Source organism: Bombus bifarius, unplaced genomic scaffold (assembly GCF_011952205.1).
Source record: "Bombus bifarius isolate JDL3187 unplaced genomic scaffold, Bbif_JDL3187 scf7180000007984, whole genome shotgun sequence".
Lineage (NCBI taxonomy): Eukaryota > Metazoa > Arthropoda > Insecta > Hymenoptera > Apidae > Bombus > Bombus bifarius.
The window spans coordinates 4,466,102-4,493,688 of record NW_022884367.1 but is presented as its reverse complement, the minus strand read 5'-3'; the positions used below and the strand labels follow the sequence as shown (position 1 = coordinate 4,493,688).

At 42.1% G+C, this 27,587-nt stretch overlaps 1 protein-coding gene across 8 annotated transcripts in view; it reads right to left on the bottom strand.

Annotated features, from left to right (window-relative positions):
• LOC117204860 (homeobox protein cut) overlaps nt 1-27,587 on the bottom strand; it is a 166,178-nt gene that overhangs the window by 18,263 nt on the left and 120,328 nt on the right. For all 8 annotated transcript variants that reach the window (XM_033442665.1, XM_033442663.1, XM_033442666.1 and 5 more), the window contains 2 exons: nt 6,705-7,023; nt 3,558-4,790 (listed from right to left, as the gene is read on the bottom strand). In XM_033442665.1, coding sequence (XP_033298556.1) covers nt 3,558-4,790; nt 6,705-7,023 — 1,552 coding nt within the window. The remainder of the gene's footprint in view (nt 1-3,557; nt 4,791-6,704; nt 7,024-27,587) is intronic.

The window sequence follows — 27,587 nt, the reverse complement described above, 5'->3', positions numbered from 1 at the left end:
AGGTGGCCGGCAGAGTTACGGGAGAAGAGGATATGGTTTAATAAGTGAGACGAACAGTGGTTCGACGAACGTGACCTTGTAACGATAAAAAACAAGGGACCATGTATCCCGAAGTGATTCATGTCACCGGGCACCGGCGAAACGCGAATGTTTTATGACGGAACACGGATTTCGACGCGCGTGCACCACCGTCGTAATGAATGTTTGCATTGTTTTCGCGCCGACAGATGGACGTTTCGCGGTTTTCGACGCTGGTTCATGGAAAAATATGAAGAATCGCTCCGAAGCGTGTAATGCGGCTGGAAGAACCATCCTAATACGGGATCGCGCGGCGAATTTTTCATCCATATTGACGCTTTTAGAAGATAAACTGTTTTTGGTAAACGCGAGGATTTTTTTTTAATTCTCGTACGATGGAGCTTCGAGAAAGGTTTGGGGAGACGGTGAGTTTGGTGGAAAATACTTTTGTGTAATATGAACAACAAATATTCTTAGGACGTTGAGTGGGAAAGTACGATGATACTTTAAGTTTCAGGAGTTCTGTCGTTTTCTTGTTTCTGGTTTCTAATGATGCGCCGTTCTCTACGTGCGTCCAACGCACGACGATTTTTAATTGTTTATTTTGTTAACGAGATTAGGTTAGTTCAGCAAAAAGGTTGAGAAGAGCGAGGAAAAGAATGGACACTTTCTAACGATGAAACTTATACAATGACCCAACAAAGAGCAAGATATTTGAAGTATACCTATAGTTGTATATTATAGGATTCAGCAATAATTATTTGCAATCGTTGAAACGGTATAAAACCAGATGTTTTAAAAATAGAGAATAATGAAAATTTAATTTCGGTATCTATATAGAACATATATCATATCCTACATTAGCGTACGATAGTGTTAGGGCAATAACATTCACTTGGATCTCTTTCTCTATTATTATAATAGCTTATATTACACCGACACATACGTTGCTGCTAAAATACGCTAATACATCCAGATATTGCTATCTTCATAGTCTTAATTACTGGAAATTATTAGTCCATTTTCAAAATCTTCGATCTGATCGTGGAAACACGTGAGACAGTTTATCGTTTTGTCTCGATAGCAAGCAATTAGTAGGTTGGATCGGATCGAAACGCGGAGAGAATGCGTTCCACAGCGATTCTGCGATCCCTCGGTAATCTGGCGTAAGTGTAAATTACCTTTTGCGATAAATGCAGCGGTACCTAGAACGTCTATCCTCTCTCTTGGATCCTGTTTCCATTCGTTCCCCTCTCTCATTCTCCTTTCTCTCCTGGAGCCCTTTATGTATTGCACCCTTGCCTAGAAGTCATCCCCAGTTTCCTACTCCCAAGAGCTATTAGTCTAAACAATATGGCTGCCAAACGCAGCGAACAATCGATAGCGAAGCATGGTGCGTCAACTGGCTGTATAATTGAATTAAGACTATTAAAGACGAAATCGAACGTCATCTTCCAACTGTTTTGCGTAACACCTGTCATCCTTAGGTGTTATGCCATCAACCTTTGTCGAACTAAGTAAGACCGTCGCCTAATAGCGTACAATTGATCTTTTCAAGTGGTTCTATGGAATTAATTGCATCATAAGGTGATCAGTTTATGACGATCGTGAAATTGATTTTGATAGTGAAATAGTTTTAAATCGCAATAAGTTAGAATGATTCGTGTAGGCATTAGTTTGAGTATTTTATTTTATCTTTGATAGGTAATATAGATAATTAATCATAATTGAAATTAAATTTGTTCATAGAATCACATAGCAAGATCGGCGATAAAGAATTTTAGAAGAATACGCGAATGGTCTAAGCAATTTTTAATTATAGCGTAAAGTTGTAAATATGAATGAAACAATTCTCAAATCAGTAGATAATTATTTTTATTTACGTAAGCTTCTTCAATTTGTAAACCGTGATAAAGTAACGATAAGCGAAGACGTTCGAAAGTGTTTACGTAATATATTAACATTCGTATTGTAATATCATGAAAAACATTTTCGTTCGATTGTAACAGGTTCTATCACTCTCAACACTGATATTTCATTATTATAGTTGTGCAATATTTGGTCGAGAAATGCCTATTGCAGTTCAATTTCAGCACGTGGTCCTCCGTAGAGGCGAAACAGCCTGTTGCGCAGTACCCTATAACGCCGAGATGCTTCGAATACCTGTAAATATCTTAAGATGCCTCCCTGTTGACTATTTTAAGTAATCTTTCTGAATAAAAGTACCTGACCTATATTCGTACCCTTTATCGAATTCAACAATCACATAAATAGATAGCATTATTTTTAACATTATCTCTTAAACTCGATGAAAGGTCATGATCCACGTAGATACGTCATAGACTACAAGTATTTGGACACTTGGCACGATTTGATTAGAAAGTTTATATAGCTTTATGGTTTCGCAGTTTAATTTTAACGCTAGCTTTAGCTTCGATTCTTCAATAAGAGTCATCAAATACGAACTACGTATAATGATTCAATGTTTTTAAATATTTTGTGTTATAGCGACGAATAGCTGAGGATTATTTAAATACCAATTAAAAAATCATAAACTAAAGGGCTAATATGATTTACCTGATATAAAATCAAAGATCAAAATTATTATATCAAAGAGTTTCATTCGAAGTATATTTTCATATATTCGCAAAATGTGGAAGTATGTATTACTAATGCTTATGAACGATAGTGAATATGAAAACACGACAAAATTGTAACTGATTATTTATTTTATCTGCAGAGTTTCTTGAAACGAGGAGTGAAAGCTCACGACGTCACCAACGCATGTGCTACCACGACAATTGTTTCTCTATCTTTCATCGAGGGGGATGCGACCTCCGGTTCAAGGGTTATACGTGTCCTTATTCCACGGTGAAGTTAGACCAAGTAGAGATACCATTAACACCCGTATTAGACAGCCGAAATAAAAATAGTTAACTGACAGTTTGATGGTTAGTGGTTCGGCAGAACAGATTATTGGCAGTGCGAGGCAGAAAAGATTTCGTAGGAGTCAAACGTTCAATTGTCAGCGGCGAAGCTGGAACGAGCCATTTATAGATCACTGGTGAAATCATCAACAGGTTAAGCCATTTTGAACTATCTTTATCTCGCGATAATCCATAAAGCAATTCATACACATCTTCATCCATTGTGTCGCCAAACTTGTTGATGAGCACCGTTCCCAACAATCAAAGAACAAACGGAAGCAATTACTCGTATCCTCTGATGTGACAGGCGATCCGACATCTGTAGCCTGTTTCTACGACTTCCGGGATTCTTTGATCGAAGATCTGATCAGCCATGTTACCAGAAGCGTGTACACCACATGTATAACACGTATAATGTATCTTTATCCAAAGCCTGGAATTAGGAGCACGAAACACGTAACCTCTAACGATCCTGTCTTCTGGCAGATGTCTGATCTTCACCGCTTGATAGAAGTATGCGTACATATTGTACACATATGCGTGTCCAGAGAAAACAATAAAAACGGGGAAAACTGGAGAGACAGAGCTGTCGTACAGTTCACAGGTACTCACCTTTCTTGGGTATCAGAGATTTAAGCAGCATTACAGCGTTTTCGTCGCACGCCCAGCCGTGCATCTTCCTGTAGCTATCGCGACCTTTTTCCGTCAGCTTGTCCCAAGGCTTCGGTTTGCTTAGCAACTCGCTGACGGTTCCTTGGCTGAGGCCGAGCACATACTTGGCAAACAGCCTTTGACCGATGTTGTGTATCGACAGCAGCTCCCTGACCCTCCTGGCTATGTGCAGCGTGTCTAGATTCTGCGAGGCGTACTTGTCCATGTTGTACCGTAGCATCTCTTGTAGCCTAGCCTCCATAGGGTCGCCCTTTGGGATGAGTGATTCACCCAATCTTCCAGCCATTCCAGCAGCACCGAATTCGTCGCTGAATCGAAACGGATGCGTCCTATCGTCGAACCGAAACGGGCTCTTCAGTGTGTCCAGCACACTCAGACCTCCGATGTTGTTGTTCGCTAGATGGTGGCTGTTATTGTTATTGTGGCAGGATTCCTGGTCTGCTGGGCTCTTAGGTGGTGGTGCCGTTGAAACGGCGGGTGTCACGCTTCCACCGTTCACGGAAGCGGAGGAGGTGGTTGTCTCGACCATCGACGTCGGCGGTTGAAAGCTCGGCGGTGATGTCAACGCGGTGGTAGAAGATGGGGTAGGTGGCGCGGGTGTTTCGTGTCCGGACACCGGGGTCGGTGCCTTCTCGGCGTCAAGGCAACTCAATGGAGTGGTTCCTAACGGGGTGTTCGATTTGGCTGGCGTATTGGAGCTGGATGATGGATCCGTTGGCGATGGAAGATGATTTAAACTACTGCTAGTGGTCGGTGGGTGTAAACCGATCAGTGGTTGAGCTAACTGTTGCTGCTGCTGTTGCGACAATTGACTTAAAGAAGTCGTCTGTTGCTGCTGCTGCTGCTGTTGATGTTGTTGTTGTTGCTGTTGTTGTTGCTGCTGCTGCTGTTGGTTCATGATGGACCTCTCCAACGTCCGCCTCCAGTTTGCGACGATCTCTTCGCCGAGGAAGGAGCCGAAGGTCTCGACGTTTTGCAGAGGAGGTGGGAAGAGGAGACTGGATGTCGTCGAGGTGGCCGAAGATGGTGTCGGAGTGGAACGCGGAGGTAGGGAGACTGCTGCTGGGGGCGGTGGCGGTGGTTGCTGGGAGGACACGTGGGACGAAGGCGGCACACCTCCGACCACGTGGGGTGAGGCGGTTGAGGCGCGCTGCAGGGGTGACGATAGTCCACCTGCAACCACCAAAAACACAAGGGGCCGCGTCAACACGAGCTCACACACGCAACCTAGATGTGACAGTCAAGCTTAGAACGGTTCCGCGATTACCGGACTCGAAAATTCTTACTCGAACTCGTCATTTAACTCGGAGATCACAAACTCTGATATCACCGATCATTTCTTTCTCCTTTCTCGCGTCGTCTGTTGTAACAAACTGGTCATCCTAAGTTCTTCGGTAGCTTCCTGGACGATAGACGACGAACCGAGACTCTCTTTTTCGACGCTTCGTCGCGTGGTCCACGTACGCATACAAACGAGGAACAACGTGGCCCAACGAGAGGAAAAGTGTCGCGTGTCAGTGAAAATTGGATTCTACTTACTCCTCTTAATTCTTACATTCCACTTTCTATTACTATCATCGTCAAAAGAAATCTTATCTTCTCTTATCTTGTGACTGTACTTTCTCGAGCTTCCTCGCAATCAACGAAGAAACATTTCTAATTATAAACGTCTCTCTTTTTTACTTTTCGCCGAAGGAAAGAAGAAACTTGCTCCTTTTCAAGGGATTTCGAAAAAGTCGCGAGAGATTGGAGTGGGTGGTAACGCGTCGTGAGGAAGCCGAAAACGAAGCAGTCGTGTATCCCTCTCTGGCACGTTCGCGCGGCTTCTCTCTCGCTCTGTCGTTCTTTGTTCGTTCCCGATCGATTCGGTATAATAAAGTTTGCTTCGCGGAACAATGCTTTGACCCGGGTAGATATCGTATCCCGAACGCATGTACCGTCTAGAAATTTGCGTGTACGAGGTTTACGTTTCCCAGCGTGCAGATGCTCGTGGTTTGGGGGCTAGGTCTCCGGTTGACGTATGTAAGCTGGACTTGAGGTTGGATGAATCGGAGATGTCCGATGGTGTTTTGGTAAGGATCGCGGATTCATTTATGGAGAATATACATGTATGTAATATCGTGCTGGTATCGTCGATTACGTTAGTACCATCTACAACGGCGCGTTGATTCACGCACCACAGCGAGAGAGTAGCTCGAAAAATGTGCAATCTAAGCGGTAGAGGATATCCCGGAGAAAATAGGCTTGAGAACGAAAGAGACAGCGTTTCGAAGAAAGAAAAAGATACAGAGATATAAGAGTGTAAGGAAAGAAAAGGATATAGGAAATAGAGATACGAAGAAAAAGACGGAAGCACGGTAGCGACAGAGAAAGTAAATAGAGAAAAAGTGATAAAACAGAGCCATGATAATGGAACATTGTAGGGGTAAGAGAGAAATAAGTTAAATAGGAGAAAAAAAAAGAGAGGTTAGAGGAGGATGGATAGAGATGAAAAGAGTTAAAAAAGAAGTGCGAACACAATGGCAAGCAAGAGTTATTTTGTTGTTCCTTTTCTCTCGGTAAGCTCCTTCAGTCATCCCTCGTTCTTTATAGAAGCGTCCGCGTTGCGTGACTCGTGTCCTTTTTGTACTGTTATACACGATACTGAGCCCTTCGACGTAGCCTCGAAGAGAGAGAGAGTCGGGGAATCGAAGACCAGAACACTTTAGCACAGGAATTAGTAGCAGTGATACTATTATACATAGAATGATTTTCTCAACTATTCTCAGTTATCTCGTATATGTAATGCTGCACACGCATGTGACCGCATTTATATACCGCTAGAATGTGAAATCTAGATTCTTTGCAATCAGAATCTTTGCAGATGTTAAAACAAGTGTTTCTAAAAATTCCTGATCTAAAGCAGACGCGATAATTTTTCTTTCAAACAATCGTTTCAAATCTTTTGCCAAATTTTTATAAAGATTGACCTAACGTTGGTGATATTTTAAGTACAAAAAAAAAAAAAAGAGAAGCGAGTCAATGGATTCCTGAATGTCATGTATACGAAGTAACGATTTTGGGAATGTGATCGATGGTTGGACTTACCGAGCGCGTCCGGAGTATTGGATGGCTTCAAGCTCTCGGTTTGCTGAAGCGCCTTCGAGCGTTCCATTAGAAGGTGCTCCAAGCTCTTGCCAGGTTCACCGGTTGGTATCTGTGAGAGATCGACCGACCTTAGTGCGTTTATCTCGCGTTTTAGGTCGTCATAGTCCCTCTGTCGTTCTAGTTTGCTCTCTAGTCTGTTGATGTGCTGTCTGCGCGCCTCGAGTTCTTCCTCGAGCCGCGCCGTCGCCTGTGCGCTCGTCTCTTGAAGACGCTGCAGGCTCTGCTGTAACCTGGACACTTCCTCGACCAGCTGACTGATCTGAAAGCAAACGTTTGTTTCGTTGATGAGATTCTTCTTTGAATCGATTATCGTCTCTAGTGAATTAAGAATCGAATTTTCTTCTTTCTATGGAATATGATTACAGTATATGTTACAATATTAAAAATGTGACATCTTTATGATACAATGACATAGTCAAAGAATAATACGAACATTAGGGTATGATCTGGTATAAGTTCGAAATGATCGATATTTTATATCAGTTGTCTTGTACTATTTGTTAATTAACAATGTGTGTTCAAAGCGCGTTTCACATATTTTGTTTAGTAGAAAAGGCGAGTATAAAATTTTTGATAATGAACTTTATCTTCTATTCGGTTTCTTGACTTTAATTTGTGAAAGAGATTGTTAAATCAGATTTCTTTGTTACTTACTAATACTACGAAATGTAACCCGCGAAAGACAATGAGGGCTATTCATTTGTTTAGTAGTAAATCAAGAGACATAGATATTTGCTTTGAATATGTAAAAAATGCCCTACTTTCATCAAAGCAGTGTGCCTCATCTATATTATTCATTTATGATTTCTTTCCCTTTTTTTCTTAAAATAAGAAACACGTGTTTTTTATTGTATGAAAACGTTAGATGAAACCTATTGTCGCATTCGACTTTAACAACCACTATACATTAAATAAACAAGAAATTATCTATAAAAATCTTCTAAAATAAAAATTCTCGATTGTCAGTAGAAAGATTAACGAATTTATTAATTACTTTACGGATGCGTCGATAAAATGGGGGACTCGTATCGTGGTTAATTGTATAAAGTATCATCGTATCGCGTTACTAGTATTGCTGGCTCGCCCAGCGGTGCTCGCCAATCGGTATACCTGTTCCCAGTTGTCATGAAGCGAACATGAACGTAATTACATTACCATCGATACAAATATAGAATCACATTCACGGAATCCAGCCCAGCCGCCCCTTTCTACCCCTTGAATCAGTACGGTCCGCTTCGGGGGCCGTTTATCAGCGAGTAAGAAGCTTAGCAGGAGCTCTTTATTAATTTTATCGAATCGATTGTACCGAATCGATATCGGCCGCTTACCGAACAGGAACTTTAAATCTCGCCGAGTCTCAATGTAATTATTGTTGGATTAAATTACGCCTAAATCGTCTAGCTTTTTCGTGTCGTGTCACTTTTCAAAAAAATCAGCATATTTAATTTGTATTTTATTTTTTTTATTTGTTATATTCCATTTTGTACGGAATTGAAAGTTTCGGTTACTTTTTGCTTTGCGTTGTAACGCGTTGCTTTTTCAATGAATGAAGCTTTGCCTAACGAAAGCTCCCATTCTGTCGCCTATCCTGAACCATTAACCTATTAATCAAATCACTCTTTAATCACAACTGTTTATAATCACCTTGATTGAAAATTAATAAACGATCTTAATTAAATCAATGGCTGTGTTTATTTTTTATCGATGGTAGTGTAAATACGACATAATTTATTTTTGTATCTAATGAAAAAAGAATAGAAACTCATAAAAAATAAACTGCAAGTCTGGAAAATAGAAATCTCAAAACGTTGAATTGCAAATTTAAGTTACGTTAAAGGAATCTTGTTATGAGTAATCTTGAACATTTTGTATGTTCATATACAATTGAGTTGATGTAACAGGAATTTTGCAAAAAGATATATCGAACGAGGGTTGTGGTATCGATTAGTCGGATAAAACATCGCCGTCTATGAGAATTTATTCCGTAATTGTAGAATAATACGGACATCTAGCGGGGTAGTCGAGTCGCGCATCAATAACGAAAGTATTATTATTCCGCCCCCTTGGAAAGTAATCAATTGCATGAGAATTCGAGTCCCATCTAGCTGTTTCATTCGGCTCCGTATGAATAGGTACAATGAATACGTGTTGGAAAATGCGATCAGGAAGAAAGGGTGCAACGAGAAGGGGAGATGAAGAAAAAGAATGGTGTGGAGAGAGAGACAGGGGCAAACAGGCAAAAAGGAGAATGAATAGCAGATCAGGTGGAGAAACAAAGGGAAAGAGAGAGAGAGGAAAAGGGAGCAAGAACCAGGGGACAGGCTTAGAGACACACATTGGCTAAAAAAAAAAGGAGATTAAAACAACGATTAAAATGCAGTAGATTTAAACAAAACAAGAAAGAAATGAAAAGAGGAGGATAGAATATTTGATGAAATTGAGAGAAGAATATTAGCAGACGATTACGAAGTCTGAATATTCTGAAAGGACCAGAGAAATGCTTATCGTGAATGCATAATTAAGAAAGCATAATGAATTTATATTGAAATATTAGAATCGTCGCAATGTTATAATATTAGAATCGTTGTAATAAAAATAAATAATTAGAATGTTAAAATCGTTGAAGTAATAATTGTTCTCCATTATCTATTGATCCTATGTCACCGATAATTTCGGGCAGCTGTCATCGATTAATCTATCGTCACGGAATGCCTTCTTCTATTATTATGCTTTCGTGTAAATGTGTGTGTGTGTGTCATCTTGCCGAAAGAAAATTATTGAAAATTTTCAGTATTTGTAATGTCAGCAAACATCACGTTACCGATCAACATACTACAAATTTAAAACTGCGTCATGAGATATTAGGCAACTGCGTAGAAAACAAATAAAGACACGTTTATGTTTCACAATATGTTAATCTTGCTATTTATCGAAGTTTATCAGGAATCATCATTATTGTGTCTGGACTCTGGACAGGGTCGACGAAGGAAAACATGAAATTTGAGAATCGTGAATTTTTGCGAACACTATCGAAACTTGAACCACAAAGCGAAGAACTCACATCGCGGCAAAATTGAGAAATGCTAACACATCAGTTATAAAAACAGCAATTACATAAAGATCCATGGGAATATCGATATCACTAATTTCACACCGCGTCTTCGATGAGATAATGGCATAATTGGTACAATTTTCTGTTAAAATAATTTCAATGAAAGCGTGAAAGAAAAGGAAGCCACCGCGTGATCGTGGTAAAACCAATACATTCAGAAACTACAGGAAACAGCCTTATCAATAGCAACAATTATTCCATTTATATTGTCAAATAAAGAAAGGGATAGTTACAGAAAATAGCCGATGTTTGCTCGTAATCGAACACGATAAGATTCGGTTATGTCAAAGTAAAATTAAAAACAATATTAAATATATTAAAATATTGTATACTATCCTAATAATAAAATTAACAAATAACTAAGTTTAATAATTTATATCTGTAACTATGAAACTTCGCCAGCCCACCAGCTATTTTTGAAAGACTTGCACCTTTAAACCTGTCATGTTCAGTTGTTCTGATTTTCAATTATGTCGCATTAACTTTTCCTTTGTTTAATCAAAAAGTGACATTAAAACCAGAAAAGCAAGAAGAAATGTACTTATCATGTTTCTCCCCTGTGATCTTTAATTATCGCAACATTTTTTATTCCTTGCTAAGGTGGATGTTAACGAGGGTAGTTCTTGGGATGAACGGGGCAAAAATGGCACAGCCAAGGTGGTGGGAAAGGGTAGGCAATCACGTCGTGACGCGATCAATTGCGATGAATCGCGAGAGCGCTCGGAACTTTCGAATCGGAACCCATCCACGTGTTACGCGACCGGCTATAGCTCGACGAAAATATCTGTTGCGAGGGTGTGCAAAGGGTAGCCAGGGGTGGAAAGAGCCGGCAGCAGGCGAGAGGGGGACGATTTTAAACCTGAATGCGTTTTGCACGGTGCAACGGGCGATGCGAACGAGATCGTACCAATTGTTTTTCCCCGGTGAGGCATCATCCCTTTTCCGGGGGTTAATTGAGGAGCAAAGCTTCAATTTCGCGGAATTCACGCCTCCGGCATGCATCGACAGGTCTAGCCGATAGAATGAGCTGCGGATTTAAAAAAAAAAAGCGTCGTTCTTCCTTTTTTATCAACCCTTCTCTTTCCTTTTCCCTCTCCTTTTTTTGTTTTCGACGGTGTTTAACAAACAAACATGCCACCCTTTTTCTTTCCTCCTTCCTCTGTACTTTCCTCGTTCCTCTAACGCAGGAAATATAATTGTGGAAACGGGTGCATTAAGAGAGAACGCGAATTTGTGTTTGGAAATCGCATTATTCAATGTTGCGGTAATTATAGTAGGCGTGAGATTTACGAAAAATTGTAACACTATATGGTTAGGTTAATTGTAATTGGTTGTTGAAAGTATCATATAATAATTATAAATATATAAAGGTAAAATTTTAGATTATGTTTACGTTGGAGATTTTTAGAATGAACTTTTTTCACCCAGTAAGAAAAATTGTTTTTTTTTTTTATTCGATATGGATAATAGGATTGGTTTCTTTTTCAATGATTTTGTAAAGAAAATGTAATGTGCACTTGAGATCAGTTTTACCACAAACAAGTACATATATTGATTCTTTAGTTAATTAGTGTAACTTATTGAAGTAACTTGTTTCATGTGGAAAATATGGAAGTAACAATGTTTCATATAGAATTCCTATACAATGCTACAATTTGATTTTCAGTTGTACGATTTGTATTGTAACTTACGTAATAAACATATTATTGCTTTTAGAAAATGGAAAATGGAAAATTAATTGAACCATCTTATTTTTAATATCGCGTTTTAAAGAATCTAATTTTAAAAACACAGCTAACTACCGCGGTATCTAAATACGCGGAACTTTTTATATCTCAGTCATCCCTCTTATCTCATCAAATAAAGGAATTTTTAATGCTTTTGAGAGAAACTAACATAAAATTGAAACAAGAATAACAATTTTATCCTGTTCTTTCCAGGAACATCAACTAAAGAAATCAAAAAGTTGATCAAAAATATTACGTTGAAAATGAAAAAGTGCAGTAGGCTGAAAATACTTAAATTCAAGTAATATAAGAAGGTTAAAAAGCCCTAATCAGTATGTCGTATCGCCCTCTTCTGCGAAGAATATTTTTTAAAAGCTAACCATACAATTTCTCCAACTAACTTCTAGTCTCTGGTGGTTATACGAGGTCGAAGGTCTTCGATACAAAGTACTGGTTAGTCTTATCTTTTAGTTTATTTATCAGGGGCAGCTACCTGTCAATTGTCCTCAGCCGCAATCGATATACACGCCTACAGCTTTAAGTTTACTTTAGCCTGCGTTTCGATCACACGGCGACGTGGAATGGGGATGGCGCGGGTTAGAGATAAGTACTTACGCATTGATGTTCTATACACGTGGGGAGGGTTGCGGGCAGACGTGGGGGTAAGTTCTCGAAGTTGCTCGTAATAATGTCTGCCATTAGCAATGGGGCAGGTTATCGCTTTGCGGGCAAAGCTGAGAGGAAGGACAGCTGGAATTAACAGCGTGTCGATATCGTCGAACTTATCTCCGTGAATGCGACAATCAACTGGACGAATTTTTTTTCCTGCCCAGGAATCGGAAATAGAATTCTTATCCGGATAATGCGAAAGAAGAGAGGAAGCTGTGTTTGGTGTATGGGTATTCCATAAGAAATTGCGATGCAACGTGTATTGAAAGAGTTATTTTAATAATATTGTAAATGATTTATATATTTATATAATATAATATATCATTATAGTTTACAATGTACAGGTATACTGAATTCGGAGACATTTGTTGACCAAATTTGTACAATTTTAACGAGACTTTCACGCGTTTGACGAAGAGGACAAAACAAAGATAATGAAGAATGAAACGAGGAAGGAGAATAGTCGAGGAAAAAATATTTAAGATCGTAAGGCTTCAAAGAGATTACGCGTAATAATATTAATATTGTAAACAATAATATTTGAAACAATAGTTCACATAAATAACAGTTCTTACAATAGCGGAACTAAAGATTTTAATAAACTAGTTCATAGTTTTAATTGTGTCTTTGTTTAGAATATTAAATTGAACTAAGTAACAAATAAAAAAGATTCAGAAATAAATAGATTAACTCCGGATTAATACAATTCTGGCTGTTTAATTAAATACAAACATTTTCACTTTTACAGCTCTAGATACTAAATACCTTTGATAATTTGCGTGAAAATAATATTTGAATAACCGATCGACTAACTTTAAATAATTAATTTACTACAATTCTATACTAGCATCCTTATTTCATCTCCGAATTTCGTTCTCCGCATTAGAAAATGATTCGGCTCATTAAACAAAATGATCTACTATACAGGTTGGAGTTTTAACCAAACAACAATGGCATCGAACAATCGATTGAACCAGCCATTCGGTTTAAAACGCGGTAGAACTGTCACGCTGTGAGAAGTGAATAGCGGTGAATCGTTACTAACAACTTGGCGCCGTTAAATACTCAATTGGCTGGGTCGGCTGCAGACTCGACCGGATCGTCACGCTACTAGAAACTCAATCCAACGAACGCTGCTACTAGAAATTTACTATGCCTTATATACCCCTAGAAATTCAATTAGCCGGCGTGCTGCTAAGGAATTGGTAGATTATCCAGCCATCGCGAAGCTTAATTCGAGCAGTTTGAAACCGGGTTGCCTAAGAACCAGCCAGTATCGATAACATCAACTGCGAGAGTGCCAGAGAGTTCGTTCTGTCCGCGAATTCGTAAAATTTAATGTCTCCGAGTGGTTCGTAAAATCCGCGGGCACTCGATTGGCCAGGCCAACACGAGTTGCGCTTCCATATTGAATTTCGATCTTGCCCCAGATCTCAGGTTGACCTATGGCATCGCCGCTGAATAGGGATATTTCGCGGACACGGGGATCATAAATTTTTTTTTGTCCCGCTTTTGGATCGTTCAATCTGTCTGGCCGATATACCAGCCGGTAATGAAAGATACGAGCACCAAGCCGGTGATACGGTTCCAGGCGAATAAAATCCGGAATCGTATCGTTCGACGTGCTTGAAAAACCGAGAAAAAAGGAAACAAAGATGGGGGCAGACCGACGTCGTAAAGCTTCGATGTGTTCGCTTGAGAAATAAAGCTTATGGTCCAACGTGCATTCATCTTTTGGATAATTTGAGAAAATTCTGACCAATCGTACGAATCATTCGAAGAAATCATAAAAACTTTAAATGAACAGATGAGGAGTTAATCAGGTTTGACGAGGGATAGGGAAACTAGTTTCATAGGGAGGAAAAGAGATTAGGATATGACAACAGCGATTTCTCACCCCTTCTGTTTCTCACCCTTCCGCAGCTTCTCTTCTCTTATTTTTATCAGAGAGGAGGAGATTGTAATCGTTGTGATTCATTGGTCGGACTCTCTGCTTCTCTCTCCTTTCGTGTCTCTTGCGATCCTTCTCGCCAATGTTTTTTTGACAGATCAATCCTTTCTTCCATCCTTTTCGTCTTTTTCTAGAGGAACACTTTTTGTTTTTTTGTATTTCGTTGGTTACGAAGGGTATATGTTTCTTTTTGCTGACAAATAGGAAGCTGTAATTCATTTTAGCTACTCTTTAAAGATAAACAGATTTTACAGCAAAGAAAAGGGAAAATATGTAGAAATATCGCAAATATCCAAAACATTGCGAACCGTATATGTATTTGTATTATAAATTTAACAATGCAACTCACGATACTCAATTTCTAGCGCTGCATTTTCAAACATCACAGAGAAATTATTTCAAAATAAAACCACCGAATAGTCTCGTAACCCAACCCTATCCTAAAAAACTAAAAAAATATACCGCGTAGTCACGTCACGACCGTTCGCCCATTATTTCTTCCGGCGACTGTATGATCCTCACCCTCCAGCCAAAGAAACCTTCGTACTGTAACAACGTCATCGATAGAAGGAGCAATCCTCGTTAACGGGATCTTGGTCCGAGAGGGGACACAACGAGGCATCATCAGCGTTGCACGGCACGGCCAGTGACCACGAGAACCGTTTTGTGGAAGGGGTGATGTTACGAGAAGGGGGGGGGGGAGGGTAAAAACAAGCGAGGCTTGATCGATGGACGCGAAGCATGGCGGGGGTAACAGGACGAAGGTGAGTCGGACCGGAAGACATGATCGGCCGTATGCAAATTAAAATGGAAGCAAAGGCGTCGAGGGTGAGAAGTCGAACGATAGACGGAGAAAGCACCGGTTAAAGAGAAGGCGAGTGAAAACAGGGATGGGAGAGGGTTTGAGAAAAGGGGACGGTGTCGGGTCGAGCGTGGCTCCAAGTAGCCGGCGCGCGTTGCCATTGTTTCTTGACCGTCGATCATCTCCTTCAACCCTCTGTGCGCCTCGGCCGGCCCCAGCTCCGTGATTTTTGCTATTTGCATTATACACAGGCGTCCGAGGGGTCTTTGTTTGTCGAGCTATTGATCACATTTTCTCCCGCGGTATAATCAATCTTCACGCACACGGCCGCAGCCCTCCTCGCACTTATGTGCCCGCGGGGGTGCGCACACGTGACCGCGGAAACGAGTACGTGTGCGCGACGGCACGCAGGGGGTGCGCAAGGAGGCCGGTTGCTTCGCGTATTAATTTTCGTTGCCTGTCCACCAATGATGCGCCGCGAGGGGATCGTTATGGCCGCAGGAGCCCGCGTGCTTCCGCCGTGGATCTCCTTTCTTCCAGAGGAGGAGGGGATGACGCAAGTTTCGACCGATGCTTGATACTATACGCGCCGTGGGATCGCGCTCTCTAGTCTTCTTTGTTTTCCCTGTTCGATACTAATATCGACTCGACTACGATAAGGGTTTTAAGCGATGAAGAACTGAATTCTTTTTACCGTTCCGTCCCTTTTCCTCTTTTTGTTTTCGAGGAATGTTTACCTTTGGGAGATCGAACGGTTGACTTCCTGGCGGAGGATTGCAAGTTTTCTTTGTAACTGCTATACGAGTCGCAGGTAACTAATTTCCGCTTTGCTAGAAATCAATGTTCTAATCCAAAGTATCAAAGTACCGAAACATTCGCCAAGATAGCGATATCTTCCACAAACTTGACTCCGTGTTATACAGATACGTGAGTTCTCTCCGGAAACAGGAGTCGGTGGATCGCGATGTGGAATATTTCGTATCACGCGGAAAAGATCGCGGGCTGGCCGTCCCTCGTAAGGTAACGCAGCGGCGCGTATCCCTCCGGTGGGGTTAGAGGAGATCTCCGGAGGCTCTCTCCTTTTCTCGCCACGGGAGAATGCCAATTAAAAGCCGGGCTTGGAAAGAAAGCCCAATCGATAGGAGGCGGCTATCCCTTTCCCTCCCTTCTCAGCCCACCACCGCACCGGTTCCTCTTTCCCTTGCTTATTCTGATTCCCTTTCGCTCTCTCAACGGGGGGGTAGCGAGGCAGTCGGAGCCGAAGGGTTGCCCAAACTGGGAAGTGGGAATTATGGGCAGGATTAATATGCAAGGACTGGATACGTGCGGTGGCAGGGGGTGGTGGATGGCGAAGCAACAAAAGGGGTCGAAGGGGAAGCGCGCGGGAAGAGGGAAAGGGGTTTGCGTTCTGTCTTCGTCCGTCTGATGTCGAGGCGAAGAGCTTCGTTTCCCTGCTTGTGTCCCTCCCCCCGACCACCCTCTGCCGCCCTATCTGCTCGCATCTCATCCCCACCAACGTCTCCTTACAGGATACACGGCTAACGGACACCCCTATCGATTTTACAACTCGATATATGTGAATACCCACTTGTCTAATGACTGATCGGGCTTCGAGCTCAACCCTTTCCCTCCGACTACCCCCCGTGCCTCCTACCGGTCGGCAGAGCTTCTCCGGCAGCTACTACCACCGACGGGGCCGCCCCCCGGGCGAATGTATCTCGCCTCATTACACCGACTACGTGCCTTTGGCCGACATCTCGCGCTGCATCGACGCGCACAAAAATCCATCCTGACCTCCGTCCACCTTTTTCCACTCGTCTCCCTTCCGCGGTACAAGACTCTCTCTCTCGTATTTGTACGTTCGACTGTCGTTTTTTCTCCAATTTCGATGCTTACTTGATTATCGAATTTTTTCTATCTAAAACGCAGCCTCCGACTCATTGGCAAACGCGAGTGCTTTCCCTCGATACGCGATCGAAACCGGGACGATAGAAGCGAGATCTCTTTTTTCAAACTTGTTTTAATTGACCCAGATTCGAGAGCGAACGCTGCTATCTTCATCTTCCCGAGCATTTGCTTCTTCCTTCCATGATCGTTGACAAATGAGATAGATTCCTTTTCTTTCTTCCCCCTTTTTCTCACAGGAGCTTTTCGAGATCTCATAGGAACGTGTTTACGAAAGAAATATTTTGTTGTAAAAATATTTTATTAGCGTTATCCGCGAACCGTGGAAGGTGAAACGAAAGTAGGGTGGAGACGGACGATTCAGAGAAGGGGGTGGTAGTCGTAACATAGCTTGGCACGAAGGGTAGAAGGCAGAATGTATGATATTTTATTTTAGCGTTCTTCTGGGCGCCGCTAGATAAGCCTCCGAGGATTTATGCTTATTACGAGCGAGCACCAGCGAGGGCACTCTTTGCCGAAACCATTTCTGTACAGTGGTACTCCCTCCCTCCCTTTGTCTTTCTCTCGTTTATCTTTTCTCTCGCTCTCTTATGGTATCCCTTTCTTTCTCTGTCCTTGTTTCTGTCTCTCTTTACGCTGTATTCAGTGTTGCTGTCTATTTTATTTCTGTCATTGCTCTTTGTTATAGAGAGGATTGCTCTCTCTCGCTCTCAATCTCAGATTCTCCTTCTCATTGGTTTCTTTTTCCTTTTGTCATTGTTTCCGTGACCCTCGATTCCTCGATGTTCCTTCGAGGTTCCTTTCCTCGTGCTGTGATTTTCTGCTCGATTCTCTCGCTGAATCCTCTCTAATCCTTCTGCTCGATTCTCTTCCTAATTCTTGCTTTCGTACCTCGGAAACTTTGATTTCTCTTCGCACCCTTCGTTTCCCGATCTTTCCATCTGTTGCTAAAATTTATAATTTCGATGTTTCTTTCCCTTTTTGAATTTTCTACGATTCTATAGAATGTTATTTTCGACAGTTTTACTTATCTGAAAAATTTAACATTTCAAGTACTTTCATATTGTTAGATGTTAGAAGAGCTAACGAGTTGTTAATTATAAGTAGATTCTTTTCGCCTAATATATGATTTAATACTACACATAATATAAATATTATTTTAGTTGAAAAAGATCGATAGCTATTTTCCATTAATCTAAATATGTCCACGGTATATAATATTCGGCAAAATTAAATTTGTGAAAGGAACGACACGAACGAATAATTAGAGCATACACATGCAGCTCCATTTGTCATTGGAAAAGATCAATCAATTTATAAAGCTCTTTCTTGAATAATTGTGGAAATTACTTCGTGTCGACAAAAATTAATTAACTCACAGAGAATCTCCGATTGTAACTGGTCATTTTCTTGTTTCAATATTTCTCTAGGACGAGTGGTCGGACAAACATATAGCTTCTATCCAACCATGTTCATATTTAACAGGTGCATAGTTTTCCCCGTGCAAATTACGAAAGCAGAAACCGAACGAGAATGATAATAATAAGAATGATCATACAACTATTATTATTATATAAACGAATTATAATAAGATAATAATCGCCATTGGCGATTCTACTGTTCCAATATTGATTATCCACAGAAAGAAATACGAAATTCCATTCTTTTATGAAAAATAATTATATACACCACAAAGGTGGTTAGCTAATTTTAATAGCAACGTGTTAAACGATATGAATAATAAGTCGACTAGTTTGAAAAAGAGAAAGGCGTGAAAGACTGAGTCGTTCGTTTAATAATCATCGGATTTGCAATCGACGACAGTGTGGCGGTGGCCGTCGCTTATTGACAGAAGCGTTCGATATACCTGCGAAGTGTTCGGTGACATTTATGCGAGGCGGGAAGCCGGCGATCGCGCGCGTTCATTGTGCGTCGCGTGCACGGACGCGGCCACCGTATTATCGCGCTGGCTAATGAGAAAGTTGCGAGCAGCGACGCGACGACGAAACGACCAGATCCGGGGATGCGATTTGACTCTCCGGTCTCGAGTGAACACGTTATTCCATCGATGGTTCGGAATCCCTTATTTAATTATTCGTTCGCAATGTACTACGCCACATAAATTCCTTGACTTCTTGGAAAGGCCTGTCGGGTTTTTATGGTTGTATTTTATATATTTATGAGCTATGGAGAATCATTAATAATATTAGATATGACGACAATTATAAGAAACAAATTTCTGATCGAGTTAATTGCAGATTGGACAAAGGGAACAAGTTTGCATCTGTTTTAGAAAATTCTCGTGCGAGCTCGGTTAAAGTAAAATTGTTCAAAAATTGTAAGGGATTCTAAAGAATAGTAAGCAATGAAAACACGAAAACTGTTTACAAATACTTTTTCTACAAGCGTCTTAGTATTTTGTTACGATAAGAAATCTCTTCGAATTAAAATTAAGGATATACGGTTTAATAGTTGATTTGTAATTTTGCACAAAATCGTCGCAAATTTATTACAAAAGAACAGCTAGATCCTACAGACCAAAGTACAGATACGTATTGTGGAAATGTATTTGACAAAGTAGCTCGTTCAAATTCGAACATCTACGATCCCCATAAATCCCCAAAATTCCTGTAGACGGTTGCAAATCGGTAATTTCGATTCAAACAGGCGTAGTGTTAAAGAAAAAAATCGGCCAAAGAAACCCGATACACCGAGCGTTACACCGCGGAAAATACATTGAAGCACACGTGGAAGAGGCGAAGAGATCGCGGAGAACCCGGCACGGGGGTTTCCTTCGCGTGGTCTAATTGGTGGATCCGAAGGGTGGAACTTCCCCGTAAAAACGAGCGCGATATCGAACGTACGTGTCCGCCGACGTTATATGGTTCCGCGTATGATACGTGTCGTTACTCACCCCCTCGGTCTTCCGCAACAGAAAACCGCACCCCGTGCCACCCCTGGCCACCCCATTGCCTGGGCAATGCAAATCTCTTTTTCTCCGCGCGTCTCGGTTTTAAATGCCACCCCCTATCCTATACTTCTCTCTGTTCGTCGTATTCCACCCTCTTTCTCTTTCGCTCGTTCCGTCTGCGCCTCCCTTACGCGGTCGGCTACCCTTTCCGCTTATATCGCTTTCTACCACCACCCCCGTACGCCGTCCGCGGTCTTTGTTCCTCCCACGGGCCAACTCCGCCACCGTCGCAACCCTTCCTTCGCGGCGTCGCCCGGCTCTTTTTGTCGTTGCGGCTTATTCGATATATTGTAGCGCGTCCCTGGGCCACGGCGAGTGGGAACGGGAACGGGAACGAAGTGATATCGGAGACAAATGACGGACGGGCAAAAAACCAGCGGACGCGGGGGACAATTTGCTAACTGTTGATCCGTGACGGGATGGAAGGATAAGGCGAACCGACGCGCCACCTAAGAACCCTAGCTTTCCATGATTTTTTGTTGCTTTTTTGGAAATGGGAAAGATGTTCTGCGAGTGGGTAGAAGCGTGCGTGTTTCCATACATTTATGAATAAGCCGGTTTCTCTAGATTTCATGAAATTATAGAATAGAAGGAAGAGAAATAGCGATGGAAAAGATATTAAGCAAATTCTTGCAGCCTCCTTTCATAGGCAGAATGTTAAAAAATAGAATTTGATACTGTATGTTAACTGAACAAATATCTCAAACGAATTTTTAATGATCCAGGATAAAAAGTGATGCGTTTATATGTATCAAGCTGAGGAGATAAAATCATATACGAAAGAGGAAATTTGTAATTTTAAAATGATACATAAAATAATCTGGAAAAGTAGGAATATTTGCTGCAAAGAAAAATTATATAACGAAATCGGATTTTGATTAAAATACCGAATTCTTTGTGATCGTAAAAGTGACGAGCTTATTAGTAATAGTAGTAGTAGTATTAACCAGGTGTTCTATTTAGGTAAAAATGTAAATGAACGAAAGTAAGAGGAATTTTTACTACGTTTGGCTTCTAATAATTACCGTATTTAAAAAAAAGTAGTGTAGGAATAATACATTGTGTATTTAACAATTCTCAATCTATTACAAATACGACATTTCTATATTAAGTTGGAAATACAATCATCGCTACTAATATATGTATGATATGGAATTAAATATGAAAGAAAAAACATTTTCACAATAATTGTATAAATATACATAATATATTATATGTAATAATATATAGAAACAAGTGTTGTGTGGAAATTATTCGTTATCACATATCATTGTAAGTACTGAAAATTCGATCAGCAGCGAACGTGTTAAGCGTGCTAAAACGTATTTCTAAAGTTTATCAAATTAGTTTCTCTCGAGTAAACGAAAGAATCTCATTTCTTCCCTTTTCCTTTACATCTTCTTCCGCATTATTAAGAGACCATTGAACATCCCAAGGTAACCGATACTTTTTACAAATTATCGAAATCTCTTTGAATGATCTTCTTCGCACCGGCAAAGCCGCGGAACGCGGTACCAAAGCGTCGTCGAGTTCTCCGCCTGCACTGTCCATCGTATCGAGGGTAGCTCGAGAGATATTGGAGACAAATGACGCAGCAAAAAAAAAAAAAAAAAAAGGAAAAGAAAGGACGAAGCAACCCTCCTGACACGGCTTTCTACCCGATCGGTTGCACTTTGAATACCAGCAGCAATAACTGTCCGATGGAATAAACTTCCAAGCATTATAGATACACAATCTTCCTTACAATCGGAAAAAGTGCGCAAAAGCAAATCCAAGCAACCAACTCCTCGGCAGACCGATCGTTCCGTGTTCTTCACGAGCAGACATTCAACCTGGCTAACAATAAGGGTGGTTTATATATATGTATGTACGTGTTGTATTTTATCACCGCCACGTGATCTCTGGCGATACTACTCATCGAAAAGGTGAAAGAGAGAGAGAGAGAGGTAGGCCCGGATCGGGTCGGAAGGTGGGGAGGGAATGCTCGCGGTACGGGCTAATGAACTTCTCATTGATTGGTTAAAATTTCGTTAATACTCTGACGTGTGCTTCCATGGACTCGCGTCGGCTCCTCGGAGGTATACACACAACCCCAGCGCAACCCGTTCCTCTTTCTCGAGCTTCTAGCCTCGTTCCCCGTACGAACACCCTCGTCTCACTGCTGGCCGAGGGTGAATTTCGAAGGGTGGCTCCGAACGTTAGTTAGGCCTCTCCGCGGTGGTGGTTAAAGTACCAACACCACCACCATCACTACCACCCTTGCCGCCTTTTATGACTGGAGGAAACTAACGAAATTTCCCTATCGGCGATCAATCCACCCCCGGACCGAGGCAACCCTTTTCATTGATCTACAGCGGCCTTCTCCGCTGAGGCTCAACCCCTTATCGTAACACCCTTTTGGCCGAGCGAACGTCCCTCCACCACCTCCGCCACCTCTTCCGTCCCGCGGCATCCTCGATCGTTCTGTCTCTGCTTTTCTTCTTCCTGCTTTCCTCCTCTTGCCCACCACCCCTCTAGCCGAAATATTACCATCGTCCGAGCGTGTCCCCGCGTTCGACGAAGGGTGCACCAGGGCTTCGATGACGGATCTCTAATTTTAATATCGCTCCAGTTTGCTTTGAAGTGCCCTCGTTAGGCATGGGGGTGGACCTACCGTAGGGTTTCTTCGCCCTCGTACGAACGCGACGGCACGTGTTGCGGGACCAGACTTAAACTCCGAATCACATATTGGCTACGCCTCCGCTGGAGACGTTACGAGCTTCCTGATTTTTCGCGCAGATCGCGGAAGAGTTGGTACTCTTTTCAAGAGTCCCCATATTTACGATACTCGGAGTTAGATTTTATCAAGTATACAATAATGTTCAGAAGATTAGGAAAGATGGTATTTGCAGGTTATGTGAGAGGGTGATACTGGCTCGCGATTTTCAAGATTTGATATAGAAACTTTTATTACGATTGTAGATATCGATCGAATTTGAGACATATATTTAGTAAAAACGATAGTATGCAAGCACGATGAGATTTATTAACATAATGGATAATTGACAGATTAAATACTTTTGCGAATTGTACAATTTTCAGATTGGTTTCAAAGATGGCCAATATAATCAAGATAGTCCAACCTCGAAACAGTGTAAGTGAAATTTCACAATGTTTCATGTAACACACATATGTTTATAAAATGTATCTACAAGTGCTTGAATATTTTTGTAAATTTTTGTATATATATACACTGGTCAAATTATATACAGGAACGTTATACTTTTTAACTATCGTAAATCTCTAAAATTCTACACATTGAAAAGCATAAAATGTTTCATCGTAATTGTGATTTCGTTTCGAGTTATTTTTTCCATCGGGAGAAAGACAAGAAGAAAGCAAATCCATTGGGAGGTAATCGAAAAGTCGCGAATTAGCGTGGAATTAATGCATCGATGGCGAGCTTTCAAACTATCACTCTCGTTATATCGATAGAACGTAGAACGCGGCTGAAAAAGCAAGCCTCTGGATGCGCGAGAGAAATCCTTTTTAATAAACCAGCAGGATAGGAAGCAATGTGGATAATCGCTAAATTGCCTCTGAATTCCTAACGCCGCTGAACCTTCTGCCAGTTTCAATAGGAACATACTTATGATCCGTTTTAACAACAAATTGATTCCGCAAGTAGTAACTTCATTCCTCTATCCGCAGCTCGAATCCAACCGTGTGCAGTTCGTGATTCCGAAAGGAAAAGTCAGAGGATGGCCACGTTTCACGTCCCAGCATTCGTGTATTTCACTGATATCGTAACGGGATCTTTTTTCTCCGCTGCGATTATAAATCGATAGAATAAATTTTATCTAGTAATTCTTTTTAGCGGTGGATAAATTGCAGCGATTCTGCGATTTATTTCATCAATTAATATTATCAAAACATATTCTTTATATTCATATATCCGTACAAACACTTTCTTTTCTTTCTAATATTTCTTACTGAATATTACATGTAATCTTTGACTTGTACGTGAAAGGGAATTACATTGACTCTCGTCTTAACGTAAAATTTAGAACGTTTATAATAACTGAAATGCTCCAATATCCCTGGGTGACACTTGCAACCGATAAAATAACTGTTACCTAAACCAAACATCTCATAAGAACAGTCTACTTGCGCGTGAAATCAGAAGGGCAACATCTCGAAAGCCCAAGAGAATCGTGGTTTCACTAGTAACCTCGACCTTCGTGTCCACTTCTGGAATCTCTGAAAGGACCGATACAGGAATCATCCGTGTTAGAGCCGCGGTGGAGCTAGTATAAGGAGAGAAAAGGGAGACAAAGCGTGCCGGGGCAGGGGTACAGAAGGGTGACAAAAGCGGGAAGAATAACAAGAAGAAAGAGAAGGAGGCGGTTGGCCGTTTGTGGATACAAACGCGTAATCCCTAACCTCAGGCAACGAGCAAGGGTAGGAAAGAGACCAAGAGAGAGGAAAGGAAGACGAGAAGGTGGGTGGAGAGGCCCGAAAGAAGTTTCTGACCTGCTTACGGGGAGTGCGAGCTTCGGAGTTCCCGCTACTTCACAAGAGTTTCCGAAGTGGCGAAGCAGACACCACCCTTCTCTCTCTCTCTCCTTTCGATGCCACAATCACCTTCCTACCTCCTTCAACCCCCTTGCGTCCGACCTGGTATCCTCCTTTCAAACACCCTACCACGCCGTCCACCACAGTCTGCGTTGTCGGTTCCTCGTTGTTTGCCCCTTTCGCAGACCCCCGCTGAGAGAGTGAGAGTGTGAGAGAAAGAGAGAGAGAGAGAGAGAGAAAGCGGGGATGCAGCCTTTACTTTCGCTGAACGGAGTGAAAGTGAACGCAGCCCACGTTCCGCGTGCAGCTGAACACGCGCCGTTTAACTGGGACGTCTGGTACGCGCGGCTGCCGCGCGTCTACCGGCAAAACTGGGACGCCGTGGAATTTCGAGCCACCTCCCGCAGGCGAACAAGGGATTAGAGGTGAACTACAGGGAAATCGGTGGAATTTTTTGACCCTTACCCTTTAAGGGTAGATTTAAGCAAGATGACGGAAAAGAGATGTAAGCGATGCTCCCTTTTTGGGAAGCAGTTGTACGGTTAATTAGGTATTACTTAGAGGAGGAAGTTTAAGGAGATAATGTTCCCTGTTTGTTATTATTTAGTAGCATCTTTTTCAGTATCAAGGGATTTAGAGATTTACTTGATGGTAAAATTAATAGTTGCTCTGTGGCTATGTTTAAATTAGTTTCGAATGTATATAAGTGTTCCAATCTCAGAAGATAATTGTAGGATATCACGTGTTGCCCGTGCAACAAGGTTTCAACGTCTCAGAAATGCAACTAAGCTGAATGTTATAAAATTATTACCGACTGAGAAACATTTAACTTTACAATAAGATTACTGTTTGCCAATTCTGAAGAAACCGAACCAGATCTATCGTATATGGTTTCAAGGAATTCCTTCCTTGCCCAATAAGAATCTTGCGTGCCAAGAATCTTCGATCGACACCCGATGTTCCAAGGATCAAAGACCTTGGACCAGACCGTGGAACCAAGTTTAGACCGACCGAGTGATCGAAGCCGCGAAGATGCGAGTCTTGTCGCAGGCCGATTCGCGGGCTGGTAACACGACAAGCAAGTCAGAAGCCCGCGTCGGGGGTTTCGCCTGTGCCTAGGTTATACGAAGGAGGATGAGAAATCGGAGGCTGGGTGGTTTAAAGGGTTGATAGTGGTGGAGGCGGTCGCGATGGTGGTGGAAGGAAGAAGGTGGGGTGAGTGAGAGAAATAGACAGTGGCTCGGAGAGGGCGAAGGGAGACCAGAGTGGATGCGGTATAGGTGGTACTAGGTGGCTTTAGCTTCATCTCGCTCGGTATCTTACGCCGATACCTAACTCTCGCTCCGTTCTAACCCTTTGCCGAGCGATTCATCCATCCCCTTCTCTCTTTATTTGAGTATAATTATTGATTATTGGACGACGGAAGGCCGGCTACTCTAGGACGTGGAGAAGGCAGGGTTGGTGTAGGTACCAACGTTCGAGAGGGTTGGCTGGAGGTTGAAGAACGGTAGGAGGGTGATTAAGCTATATGCCTGGCATATCCCACCCCTTGCTATCACCCTCCGGTCTACCCCGCGCGCTCGCTCGCTCGCTCGTCCTCCTTCTGCGTTCGCCTTTCACTCACCCAACCCCTTTGCCCGCCATCCGTTCTTCCGATACCACGGGGCCGCTGTCTCTCTCGGTCTTTCTGTACTGACAATTAGACTGATAGGTATATCTTAGTCTGCTATCGATTTGATTCCACCCTATCGTATAGGGTGCACCCGCACACCCGGGCGAAATTTACATCGTGTATGCTACAACGACGTCGATCGCGGTGCCGTCCTACAGCAGCTACCTCCCAACCCTGAATGGTGCCTGCCTGCCTCTGCCTGCCTGCCGCCTGCCTGCCTGCTGCCACCGTTGCCACCAACCACCCCCCATCTACCCCTTTCCTCTGCCTTCTTCCTTGTTCTCGCACTCGTCCGTGTCCACCACCTCTCCGCCTTCGGAGCAGCCTTCGATTATAACCGAAACCCCTGCGCCTCGTCTCTATAGCGCCAATACATCCGCCTTCCAAGGGGTTGATTAGTGCATTACCACTCGAACTCGTTCCACCCTGTCCGACCGAAGAGGGAGAACATTCCCGCCGACCCCGTTCGCACCGAATTCACGCTCGTTCTCCGCGGCATCGACCACCCACCGATCCACCCACCCACGCCATCCCGATATCATCCCCCACACTCCACCAGCCTCTTCGCTTTCTGTCTATCTCGCTTTGTCCCTTCAGCCGGAGGACGTTTTTTTTTCCTTCCTATTCCCCTCCCATCTCTTATTACCCTTTCCGATCTGTCGGTATCCTCCTTCACTTTCGACGTAATCCTCGAGGCTGGAATCTCCTACGGAGTTGGCTACCGGTCTCGACGATCGGTAATTGTGGGATTAATTATGAAAGTTACACTCACCCCTACCTATCGCCTGTTCATCCCTAACCCCTGTGTACCCCGGGCGGACCACGATTAATTCGTAATTCCGCGGGGCGGGAAACTGCGTCGACTCACCTGCAACAGAAAACGGGAATCACGTGGTTAGTCGATATCATTGAAATTCGTTTTCAATTGGAATGTGGAACTCTGAAAGAGCGTTCGGATATGGAGGCCGTGATTTGTGACTTTCGGGAGGTATCAGTTCGGGAATGGGATATGTACTACGCTCGCGGATTTTCGCTAATTCTTCTCTCTTGAAAATCGATATATTCTATCCATCGATACCCGGATGTGTTTAATATCGTTAAGCTTCTACTCTGCCCTTTTAAACTAGTTTTTCCTCTAGTAATTTTTCATATTGCAGCCAATTATAATAGACATAGAAATAGAGTCCGTTGAAATTGTACAAAGTTAATTACGTAATAGAGACGGATCTCTAATGAGAAACAGAATTTAACTTTATACTTCATACATTATAAAGGAACACGGTTTTATAATATTAACGATTTTAACCAAAAATGTATAGAATTTAAAATTCATTATCTGGACTAAATACCAATGTTCCCTTAACCTTTCAGACTGAATTTGCTTACAAGTATCATTGTACCTGAAATATACTAAGTAACAATGACTTAAAATATCACTAATTAACAAAATAATAAACCTA